General features: G+C 42.2%; 1 protein-coding gene across 1 annotated transcript in view; it reads right to left on the reverse strand.

Annotated features, from left to right (window-relative positions):
• The window catches only part of cwc27 (CWC27 spliceosome associated cyclophilin), a 64,642-nt gene that overhangs the window by 30,198 nt on the left and 21,462 nt on the right, over positions 1–12,982 (reverse strand). Inside the window, exon 11 of the mRNA XM_061733887.1 lies at positions 1,487–1,590. Within this exon, the coding sequence (XP_061589871.1) occupies positions 1,487–1,590 (104 nt within the window). The remainder of the gene's footprint in view (positions 1–1,486; positions 1,591–12,982) is intronic.

Raw genomic sequence — 12,982 nt, forward strand, 5'->3', positions numbered from 1 at the left:
CATGTAAATGCTCTACTTTCCTCTCATGTGTATGCCCACCGAACCTACAGTGACCAGTTTAAAAGCCATGAGGGCGATATTAGAGCGGACACTGACCCGTCGTCGTGTCAGAGCTTAACCGAGACCATCATTTGAGCTTTAAACGACGGTGCTATCTTTATAAGCCCAGCTATCAGTGTTCTTTCTTAGATTGTGCAGCTTCTCCAGTGTGCGAGATAAAACTAAACCATCAAAGCCTTTGTGTATGTTTGAGTGGGGCTTTAGGATTTACAGCGTCTGAAAAGACATCCGTCTCCCCTGCAGTGGTCATGACATCTATGAATTCCATCTAATGGAATTAACTTTTTCTTCCAACACGGAAATGTAATGAGGAACTCTTGAAAGAAACTCCTGCCTCTGGCTAAGCCGCCAGTAAAGCACATAAGAAAGGGGTTTAAATGGCTTGTAAGATAATGGAGGGTCTTAGGCCAGTCGCCACTTGGTACAACAATGCAGGACTGTTACCATCTAAAACCTGAGCATAAAGCTGAATATTTACAGGTCTCTTAGTGGATTTAAGTTTAAGATTAACATCTCCCTAACTAAGCCTATTTTGAGATACCTACTGGAAAATTACATACCTAATTTAAATGAGTATATCTCATATTAACTACAACACATTATTTAAGAGAGAAAAGACAGTAAGTTAAGTATTAAAGTACAATGAAGTGATTGTTTTTTTTTCCCCGTTTCACCAAAAATCTTGAATAAATCAGCAGCACGTCAAGAGTTGGCTCATTGTCTGTGATTAAAAACATAAACTCTCAATGTTTGTGGAGACAAAAACAATGTTTGAGAAACAAAAGCCCATCATGGTCTCCTATAAATTTTGGCTGGTGGTAATCCCACAGTTACGCTGGTCCAAGAAGAACCCCCCTGAAAGCTATTTTGCGTTGTTGCACAACAACGCACACAACCTGAGGCTAACCTCTGTGACTAAGTGGTTTTTGTAATTTTCCAGAATGTGTTTCAGCATCAGCAAAAAAAAAAAAAAAAAAAACCTCCAAAGATTGACAGGAGCATGACAGACTGCAGTGTGGTGAAGACCCTGGAGAGATTTGGGCTCAGATTCTTACAGGATCTAATTGGCCAAAGCTGCAAACTAACAAACGCACAACAGTGTAGATGTGCAGCTATGATGGCCACTTAACAATTTTCAGCCTGGAATTTTCAGAAAAATGCAGACCCGGGGGTGGTGGTGGTGGCTGCAGCTAATTGACTAAATCAGAGGGCCGTCTGTCTTGGTGTACATTAGCAGGGAACGCAGCGCGGACCACCCTCTTAGAGACTTCTCTCTTAAAGTTAGATAAGTGAAAGACATTTTTTTTAAACAATAAAAAAAAAAAAAAAAGGTACCTAGTTATTATTGTATGCATCAATTACACCAATTGCTTTACAGTTTAATGGCTAAGAGTGCAAGGAATGGAAATAAAAGCAACACATGTACCTTCCTTGACTTCATCTGCTGGAGGCTTTGAACCCTCTTCTTTCCTTTGCTTTATGGCCTGCAGTTCCTTCTTCAACTGACGGGCCTCTTTCCGTAATTCTTCACTGTGAGCAGAGAAACAAGGTTTAAGAACTTGAAATCAACTTATATAAATTGTTTTATAGCAGTTTCTATGCCACTAATGGCTCCTGGTGTAGAAATCTTCACAAACTGGTGATTGTTTAGACACTTTATGCTTTTAAAAATGTTACGTACAAGGCTACTGATGTAGGTATACAAAAACAAACATTAATTACCCTTAGGTGTGTGTATGTGTGTGTGTGTGTGTGTGTGTGTGTGTGGGGGGGGGGGGGGGGGGGGGGTTACATTAAAAGCTTGTTAAAGTCCAATAAATTTAATGAAGGGGTAGTAAAATAATTGCTCTCTCCTATAGGCGTCTGGAAACCTGTAGAAGGGTGCTGACATTGAGAAAATAAAGTGATTTTTTTCTTTAAACAAGCCTCGTTATTGTCACAGTTTTTATTTTATTTGGATGTCTATCCTGATAATGCATCTGTCTGGAATGCAGCAAAACATTACTTTTTTTAATACTTACGGAAAATCCTGAAACTAAAAGTGCAATGCACAAGCATAAAAGCTTGGAATGATATCCCAAGTTGAGACAACAAAATCTTTCAAATGTTAAGGACAACTGAGTCAAGACCATGAAGTCTGAAGTCAAAACCAAATGAAGATGTTGAAATGAAGAAATGAAGAATCCAGAATAAAAAAAGTCAAGAAATCCCATGTTGAGATCTAGAAACGACCAAAACATCACAAAGAACAAGTTCAAGTTAAGAAAAAGTTGACGCTTAATGTTGACGCTAAGACTTGTTAGGTTCTACCACAAGACTAAGAAGATAAAGCCAATGCAAATAAGTTCCAATTAAAGATCAGAAAATCGCAAGACAAGGACGAGAATGGCCACGTTATGACCACAAAATTCAAAAAAAGTTAAGACCCCCAAGTGCCAAGTTGAATAATCCAAAATAAAAACATAACCATATTTCCTTGGAGATCAAGGAAAGACCAACAAGACCCAAGTCTAGGCCAACAATTCCCATGTAAAGTAAATATCCAGAATAAGGCCCACAAGTCACAAGTAAATATAATCAAAACCCAAGACCAGACAATTCCTACATATGAATATCCATTCCAAGGTCAAGACTATCAAATCTCATGAGAAAACAAAATCTAGTAAACAACTCCCATGTCAACAATAACTAAACCATTAGGTATCAAGTCTAAATAAATACATGATGTTGCCAGTTAAGACCAAGGAAAGATCAATAAGATGCAAGTCAGGACAATCAAGGCCCGATTCCGTTTTTTTTTTTCACTTCTGCTTCAAAACTAAAAAGTAGAAAATCCAGTTCAATAAGTCCAATGTCCAGACAATGTCACAGCATGCAAATACAGAAACACCAGATCGTCTCTAAAATTCTGGTTGAAAAGTCCCAGCTTAGTAAATGTTTGGTCCAAAGTCAAGAGCAGTAAGTCCTTAATCAAGAGAGACCAATGTCAAAGCACCTTTCATGTAGAAGGTCAGGGAGTATCCAGTTTAGATCGATAATCAAAACTGTATCTCCCATCAATTATCTGCAATTGTGTTCATGAATGATGCATTTTAAATCAGTGCAACACACTTTGCTGCACATTAAAAGCAGAATGTTTTAGAGGCAGAAGTAATAAAATACTTTATATTTCCTTTTCTCAAGTGGCACTACATTAAGAATTTTAGGCACTTCCTGAGTGTGGCCCTCCTTATAAAAGCTTTAACAGGATGCGAGAGGCAGGTCATGGACCATCTCAGCTTCCTCCACTTCCCTTTTGTCTCTTTTGGCAAATGTCTCGGATCAAACCAGACTATCAATGGTGATTATTGTTCCCTTTCACATCCCTGAGGCCGATGCCAGTTGCAGAGAAGAAGTGTTATGTTAGGAAGTAATAATATTTGTGCACTGCCTGACAGCTCTATTTTCATCCCGTTCCCTCGCAGAGGCACAAAGCACAGGTAAGCTGCAGAGTCTGGGTCCCTGGCCCAGAAACATGCGAGGCATCTCCAAAGCAAACAATGGCTGCTTTTGTTTCTTACATCTGCTTCTCTGCACTGACATTCATTTCTATCTTTTCTTTCCTTTTATCTGGGGCTTTGATTCTTCTGTTTATAGCTCATGTTACGTTTGCTTAATTCCCCGACATTGTCTGTGGCAGTGACTCAAACTGAAGGATATTTTCAGTATAAGAGCTTTTGGCAAATATGAACAGCTGTGTCTGACTCGATGTCATGTGTCTTCCTTGTTAGCGTCCCTGGTTCTTCTGAGGATACACATCAGGAATCAATACAGACACGCGGTTGTTAGTCCTCTATTTTGCTGAAGAAAAAAACGTTGCAGCTGAAGTTCAGGCTGAGTCGCCAAGAGCAAAAATGGATGGCACTTAATATGTCTGAGGAAGTCACGTGCCCGACTCTGTCTAGAGGCAGTGACGACAAACTTCTTATTTCACACACGGTATTGTAATGTCACACAGATGTGAAGAAGTGTAGGTGGTCAAAATAACGCACCACTCTACCACCGCTTCTGTTCAGAGTTTCACATGATGAAAAGGGTCAAAAGAAAATAAACTTTTTTGGCTTTGCAGAACAGAAGAATCTTATCTTCTTTTTTCTGTGTTTTGGAAGGACCTTTTCATCATGTGAAACACTATGAGAGAGGGCAATGTTAGAGTCTGAGCTGACCGATGAGGAACAACAAACGCTTTTATTGCAGCTGTTGAATCATATACGATGGAGTCATGCGAGAAAGTGCTCTGTATGCTCTTCCAATGATTCTAGCAGAAGGGACGGAGCAGAAAAAGCAAAGTTACCATAAATTATGCAGTAAAGGAGACCAATCACAACTGTTGCCGTCTGCGTTGTGTGGTCAGAAAGGTTTGGAGGTGCACGTCAGCACAAAGCAGAATTCTCCGGAGGGGAGTTCGCTTCGAGATCACAGCGCTATCAAAGCATAAATTAGGCTGGAGATGGATGAGCTTGTCCCGCTAATAAAAGTGTTTTTGAAGACACTGCTGCAGGAACATGTTGTGGACTCCAGCATCTCTCTACGTGGATTTAAAATAATACAGATGGACATGAGTCTTCAGACAGACCTACAAAGGTGGACTGAGAGGATTCGCAGTACTTGTCAACAGAAACTGTAACTCTTGTCGTGTGACTGTGAAGGAGCACATCTGCACCCCAGATGTTGAACTGTTGGATGTAAATTTCTACTGAGACCTCACCTGAGGTACCCTCCGATGTTGCGTGTGATGTCATTACTACGGATGTTGCCAGGCAACAAAGTCAACTTTCACATGCAATGTAATTTAATTCATCTCAATTTCTTTTCTTGGGTTTTTGAAAACATTTTCTTTAAAATTGATCTGCAAGGAAAATATGCTTAAGCTGATGTGATAGCAGACAAACATTCATGGTGGTGACGGAGAAAAACATTAGTTAACAAATAGACTAATAAATCTAACAAATCGAATTGGAACCCAGTTAATGAAATGAGTTTGGAGGTTGAAGAGAAGTCGATGTTCATGGGGTCAGAAAAGTCATCCGTTGGTGTTTGGACTTGATGGGTTGGTCTCCGGTATCATGGTATATCACGACAAAAAAAAAAAGAAAAAATAAATCATCGTACTTTCCATAGTTTGTGTTTTATTTATATTTCATCAAAGCACCACCCCTCCTCGAGCTGGTGGCACCAACTGCAAGCATTCGTTGGCTTTCACGGTTGTTGACGGAGAAGAGTCATCAGCACTTTTCCTTCCATTGAAAAGGAAGTGAGCAACATGAGAATTATTTTAGTGACTAAAAACACCCATATGGACGCAGGCTAGAGGAAGAAAGACGTCTGACCTCCAAAGATCTATGAGAAGTTGAACTTCAAGCATACTCAGCACTATGTACGGTGCAAACAGGGGAACGTGAACCAACAGGGAAACATCTCCCCAATGGTGAAGCACAGCGGGACAGCACATAGTAAGGTCATCTTATGGGATATTTGGCAAATCTGGGAACTAAATCGTTACCAAGAAATCTCTTCACCAATGTGTTTCTAAAGGTGTCTAATAACATGTCCTAAAAAGTTGAAATTCAACTCCTGGGGGAAACCTCATAAAAAACTGCACAAAGTTGGGGTACCAATAACCAATTTTCGAAAATTTGAAGATGCTTAATTTGGCCTTAAATAACTTGTGAGGGATCAAACTAGGGGTTTTTCAATATTCTGAGTTCATTGCAAGTATTTATTTTTCACTGCAACCATTCCTTAGTGGAAAAACGGCCACGCCTACTTTCCCAGGTCATCGTTCATCCCTGCAATGCCCCCCCACTCACACACAGCATATGTAAAAAAAGAAAAAAAGATAATAGTTTACTCCTTATTGTTTGACATGATGAATAGGCCAAGTCAGTGTTTAGTGATGGTTGCTGTAGTTGTTTTTGCATTCAATGTGAGGACGTTTTGAGTTAACATTAGGACCAAACATGCTGGATCCATTTGCATCCCTTTTCTTTGTTGATCATGGATGGACATAATATACTGCTTTTACCTGGATGCTGGACATCTTTGCAGCTGCAGGCCATCATCAGTATGCCAAAGGTGCACGGCTGTACTGTCAACTGATGAAGGAACTGGAAACTTTGCCTGGTTACAAAGAGACCATTGAACGTTTCACTGCCCATGGGAACCATGTTGTCCGGTATTCCAGCCACGATTGGTCTGGCACCTGGTGTGACATCTGCATTGAGCAGACCTTAAAGGTATAGTCTGTGATGTTGGAGAGCTAGCAAGATTTGAAAGTGGCACCTCCTCTAAGCACCGCCCCCTCCTCCCCCTCCCGTCAGCGCTCCATCCAAAGCCACGCCCCCACAAACTTTGGGGAACGCGCATTTGCAGGAGTCGAGTTTTCCAGGACATTTTGGACAGCACATTTTCAACAAAACTACCCCATGTCTCATTCACCTGTAAGCGAGGCCGGTTTTAGGGGGGGGCAGGGGTGGGCTGCACTGGGACACTCTGGCCGAGGAGGACCCGTGGGAAGTGGTCACGGGGGCTGGAGGCAGCTGGAAGCAGAGTGGGTGCATGGGACAGGGGGGGTCATCTGATTGGTTCTTTCCCCCCTGCCAATCCTCTGGTCCTCTGACCAATCCGTGCCATTCGGTGTGCAAAAAACAGATTGGTCAGAGTTTTTACAGGATTAAAGCTGTCAGAGAGGTCAGATTTTCTTCTTTCCTTTTTCTGAACACATTATTCACTGGCTACTCTCAGGATGGAAGGACCATTTCACCCCGTATAACAATAAATGTTTTTGAATATGATTACAGACTATACCTTTAATGAAGGCGGCCAAATCAGAAGGTGGACTGAGCAGAGAGAAGCAGTGATTCTGGCCATAAGTGCTGGGTGCTCACACTCAGCCACTTCTCTAATATCAACAAGCATATGGAGGAAAGTGTAAACCAACATGCTCCACTCTACATAGACCTTGGGAAAACCCAGATGAAGCGTAATGCAGAGGCAGTTAAACTTGCCCTCCAATGGTTTGAGGAGAACAACCCATTTGACCATGGACGCGACAAAGAGATGCTTGTATCTTTCTCTACAGGATTCACAAGCACAGCAGATGACCCAGTCAATGCTGAGAGAGCAGCTGAAGTAGGGAGAGAGATGCAGAAGAAGCTGGATGGAAAGTCAGCGACATCAACAATGGCGGTGAAGTCAAAGGTGCAAGCCCTCTCTTCTCTGAGAAAGATCCCTAAGATCAACGAAAAGAAGATAAACCTTGACTCACTGAAGTTGTTTAACCGACTAATCATTTTTGCCCAACGGGATATGACGGTTGAGACAACGTTGAAGTATGAGCTGACTCCTGTCCCATTGTCCCTTTTCAGCAACAGAGATCATAAAATGAACAAGGCAAACAAAGCAGGCTTTTCCAAGTTTTGGCTGAAGGAGTTGACTGATCCACTTGACCTCACTAAACAACCCTGCTCCACTTTGGTGGTTGATGGTGGCTTCTTTACATGGTGAAGTGGGAACAAGGTCAGACTTGGCAGGAGATTGCCAACAGTTACCTAAGCTACCTGCAGAATCTTGGCCATAACTGTCAAAAGATCATTGTGGTCTTTGATGGCTATAACAGATCGCCAAAAGATCATGACCACATCTGACGTACCAAGAAAACATGCTGTGATCTCCAGATTCGACCGGATCTGATACACTGGGCACCAAGAGCAAAGTTCTTGGACAACAGCCATAATAAGAGTGAGCTCATTCACCTCCTCTCTTCAACATTCCAGAAGCTTAGCATCACCGTTGTGCAGAGTGACAATGATGCTGACACTTTAATTGTGAGAGAGGCATCGGCTACTGTTACAGATGGCTCGGTTGAGGTCAGTAACATGTGTGTGTACATGCAAAGTATATTACTTTCATTAGCTATGACTATGAGTTATGCAGCCTCCGCAGTTATGCGGTCGGTGTACCGGACAGTCGTGGTGAAGGAGCTGAGTCGAAAGGCGAAGCTCTCGATTTACCGGTCAATCTACGCACCTACCCTCACCTATGGTCATGAACTTTGGGTAGTGACTGAAAGGACAAGATCGCGGATACAAGCGGCCGAGATGAGTTTCCTCCGAAGGGTGGCTGGACGCTCCCTTAGAGATAGGGTGAGGAGTTTGGTCACCTGGGAGGAGCTCGGAGTCGAGCCGCTGCTCGTTCACATTGAGAGGAGTCAGTTGAGGTGGCTTGGGCATCTGTACCGGATCCTCCTGGACGCCTCCCTAGGGAGGTGTCCCAGGCATGTCCCTCCTCCCTAGGGAGGTGTTCCAGGCATGTCCCTCCTCCCTAGGGAGGAGTTCCAGGCATGTCCATCCTCCCTAGGGAGGTGTTCCAGGCATGTCCCTCCTCCCTAGGGAGGTGTTCCAGGCATGTCCATCCTCCCTAGGGAGGTGTCCCAGGCATGTCCCTCCTCCCTAGGGAGGTGTTCCAGGCATGTCCCTCCTCCCTAGGGAGGAGTTCCAGGCATGTCCCTCCTCCCTAGGGAGGAGTTCCAGGCATGTCCCTCCTCCCTAGGGAGGTGTTCCAGGCATGTCCATCCTCCCTAGGGAGGTGTTCCAGGCATGTCCCTCCTCCCTAGGGAGGAGTTCCAGGCATGTCCCTCCTCCCTAGGGAGGTGTTCCAGGCATGTCCCTCCTCCCTAGGGAGGTGTTCCAGGCATGTCCCTCCTCCCTAGAGAGGTGTTCCAGGCATGTCCCTCCGGGAGGAGACCCCGGGGAAGACCCAGGACACGCAGCGTGGGAACGCCTCGGACTCCCCTCGGAAGAGCTGGAGGAAGTGTCTGGGGTGAGGGAAGTCTGGGCATCTCTGTTGAGACTGCTGCCCCCGCGACCCGGGAACGGATAAGCGGCGGACGATGGATGGATAGCTATGACTACTTTAAAAGTGATGGCATTGATGAGGAATACTCAGACATTGACTCATAAAGCATTCCACAAGGGGGATCATTGTTTGCTCTGACTAATTTGAAACGAATTGTAATAAATGCAATCTTATGTAAATGCAAAAAATGGTGTGGCAGTTTTTCCACTAAGGAATGGTTGTATTGAAAAACAAATGCTATAAATGAACTCAGAATCATAAAAAAAAACCCTAGTTTGACCCCTCACAAGTTAATTAAGGCCAAATTAAGCATTTTCGATTTTTCAAAAATCGGTTATTGGTACCCTGACTTTGTGCAGTTTTTTATGAGGTTTCCCCCAGGAGTTGAATTTCAACTTTTTAGGACATGTTATTAGACACCTTTAGAAACACATTGGTGAAGAGATTTCTTGGTAACGATTTAGTTCCCAGATTTTCAGACGCTTCCCTTACTAACAGGGAACATCGTGATTTGAAGTCGCAGCCTAGAAATCTTTAAGAGGAGTAAAATCAATACCCAAGTAGGAATCGGCGATATTTTAAATTTACCGTTCACGATAAACCGTCAAAAAAATTCCCCACAATAAGAATTTTTCATCTTGCGGTAAAAACGATTAATTCCTGTTGATGTCGTTTTTGTGTAAAGCTGATTTATGGTTCTGTGTTGAAGGAAGGAAGGAAGGAAGGAAGGAAGGAAGGAAGGAAGGAAGGAAGGAAGGAAGGAAGGAAGGAAGGAAGGAAGGAAGGAAGGAAGGAAGGAAAAAAAGAAGGAAGGAAGGAAGGAAGGAAGGAAAAAAAGAAGGAAGGAAGGAGAGAGCAGGAGGAAAGAAGGAAGGAAGGAAGGAAAGGGGATAAGGAAGGGAGAAAACAAGGAAATGAGGAAGGAAGGGAGAAAAGAGGAAAGGAAGAAGGAAGGAAGGGAAAAAAGAGGAAGGGAAGAAGGAAGGAAGGAAGGGAAAAAAGAGGAAGGGAAGAAGGAAGGAAGGGAAAAAAGAAGGAAGGAAGGAAGGAAGGAAGGGAGGAGAAAGCAGGAGGAAAGAAGGAAGGAAGGAAGGAAGGAAGGAAGGAAGGAAGGAAGGAAGGAAGGAAGGAAGGAAGGAAGGAAGGAAGGAAGGAAGGAAGAAAACAAGGAAAGGAGGAAGGAAGGAAGGGAAAAAAGAAGGAAGGAAGTAAATGAGCCTGAAAGAAAGAAAGAAAGAAAGAAAGAAAGAAAGAAAGAAAGAAAGAAAGAAAGAAAGAAAGAAAGAAAGAAAGAAAGAAAGAAAGAAAGAAAGAAAGAAAGAAAGAAAGAAAGAAAGAAAGAAAGAAAGAAAGAAAGAAAGAAAGAAAGAAAGAAAGAAAGAAAGAAAGAAAGATAAATTCCCGTTGATGACGTGTTTGTGTAACAAAACTGGCGAATCTAAGAGCGAGATAGATTTATAGTTACAAAGGTGGAGTTGAATTGGTATTTTTTTTTTATCGTCATTTTTATCGTTATCGGGATAAATGCCAGAAATTATCGTGATACATTTTTTAGTCCATACCGCCCATCCCTATACCCAAGTTTACCAAAATCTCTTACATGATGAAGTCGTGGTGGGTGTCCACCAATGGGAGCATAGAAGAAGTTGGGTGATGCAGCAGGACAACGGCCCAGAAGAAAACAAACCTTCATTTCGGAGGGGTCCAGTCAGAACCTGGAACAGGTGTTTTACAGCTCAGACTCAGATCAAAATGGTTTGGTTGAAGTCAACCAGCTCCTAACTCCACTCACTGTATCTATAACAACTGGTAATCTTGTATGGGTCTGATCAATAAAAACTAGTGATGCACCGATTGTTCGGTAACCGAAATTGTTCGGCCGAAAATGGCAAAAAAACACTTTCGGTGTTCGGTGAAATAAGTGGGGAAAAAAAACCGAACAATTAATAACGCCGTTGTAATATAAGGAAATAGACTGGCCGCTCCGTCCCGCAACGTTGCACACTACATAAATCGTTGGCCAACCAAAAACTAACCCCATAAGAATTTTACCAACATTCACCAGGAGGTGGAACCAAAACAACATAATGCTGGGAAATTAAAAAGATTTCATTCTTTATGTTCAATAAATATTTTCTACCTTGTAATTTTGTAAAAGATTTTTTTCTTTGAAAAGCATGCTGAAATCAAATGTATTTGATTCATGCAATGGTGAAACAATTGGCAAAATAAATGAAAAACTGCTGAAGAACCATGTTCGGTATTGTTCGGTATTCGGCCAAGTGTTTATTATTATTTTCGGTTTCGGTTTCGGCCACAAATTTTCATTTCGGTGCATCACTAATAAAAACGGAACAAATGTTCGTCTGAAATCAGGCCGTGCACATTATGTTTGACGATTACTGCAACTCAGATACATCAAGCCACATTTTATGGCAGATGAATGCAGAAAACCAGAAAATAGCAAGAGGTTCCCAAACTGCCACCGTAAAACCAACATGAGCAGCCTATTTTCCATAAGTGTAATTATTGCCATATGTAAGCAATAATGTGTCAGGGAGGGTCCATACATGAAGACTTACTTTTGGTTAAGAAACCACGGTGACACTGTGAAATTATGGGATTTTTTTTTTATCCACTCTGGATCCAATTTTTCTTTAAATTTGGGTATAAATTATTCTTTGTGATCTGACCCTTACTGAACCAGACCTTTTTGACTGAATGATTGGATCAATCATATAGGTGACGAAATCCGACATTAAGGAATATTTTCTTAAAGAAAAATGTCACTTCCAGAAAGGCAGCGATGCACTGCAGAAGTTATTTCACTAACAAGGGGAAAGGCCGGACTAAAAAAAGCCAAAGAAAAACCCTCATGACGCCGTTATTTATTGTGGGAACGTGCTTTTAGGCACACTTAATGACTGAAGAAACAAGTATGACCCCAGGCTTTCCCAGGACTCTTCTCCAGGACTGAGAGGTGAGGTATGACATTTCTATTCTTCACTGAAGTGCTCTTTGGACTGAGGGATCACTTCTGCCTGCCCTGACAAGCTGCCATTCGGAAAACAGGAGACGTATCCCTGGCAACAGGCTAACAACCAACCCCGCCGCTTCGGTGCCAATAAAGACAAAGAGGCCAGAAGGGACAGGAAATGCCCCCAGAACACCTGTTCCGGTACACCTGAGGGCACAGCAAACCCCGCAAATTATTTTCTTTCTTCACAGTGCTATAATAAGTTTATTCAAACAAACTTAATCTTGCAGGTGCATTTTCAGTCTCTGTTACAAATTGTAACTTTGACAAACTTTAAACCTAAATGTTGAAAAACTATTAGTATTATCTCCTAAATGTAACATTTTCAAACACGTGGATTCGCTGGTCGGCTTTATTTTTCTAAAATTGAGTTCTGAACAGCTGTTTAAATCAAAAAATTAACCTCAACATGGAAACTGAAGAACATTTATCAGTTGTTTTTTTTTCCTGAACCAGTGATAAAAGAAGAATCATAAAAACATCCTCACAGCAACCTCCTACGCTTCAGAGATGTTCTCAGAGGAAAGTTTACCCCAGATGAGGCTTCACTAAGGACCAAATAACTGTCACACAGGATAAACTTAGTCCATATGGAAAGCCACTTTCAGTCTGATAATTTTTGCAAATGGCAGATTAAATAAATCTAAAGCAATAATGAATATATTTACCCCTGAAATTACATACGAAGACAAAAAGCTGCAGCCATTTGAGCACAAACTCAAATGAGTTATCACCTAATCCCATTAGGTTAGTTTATACGGCAGTCCATGAATCCATCCCAAGTGTCCACAGGTGGATGCAGGTGTCCAAGACCACGTCCCTAAGTAATCAGATATGAATCACACCATGGATTAGCGTTGGAAATCTGTCAGATGTCCAATGAAATGTTTCACAGCCAGGTCTCAATGGGGTCAGTGACAGTTTAACCAATCTGGTTTTTGGTGAACTCTCGATTCCGACCGAGTTGGGATGTGAGTGAAGGAGTTTCAC

This window comes from Cololabis saira, chromosome 11 (genome assembly GCF_033807715.1).
Source record: "Cololabis saira isolate AMF1-May2022 chromosome 11, fColSai1.1, whole genome shotgun sequence".
In the NCBI taxonomy this organism is placed as follows: Eukaryota; Metazoa; Chordata; class Actinopteri; order Beloniformes; family Belonidae; genus Cololabis; species Cololabis saira.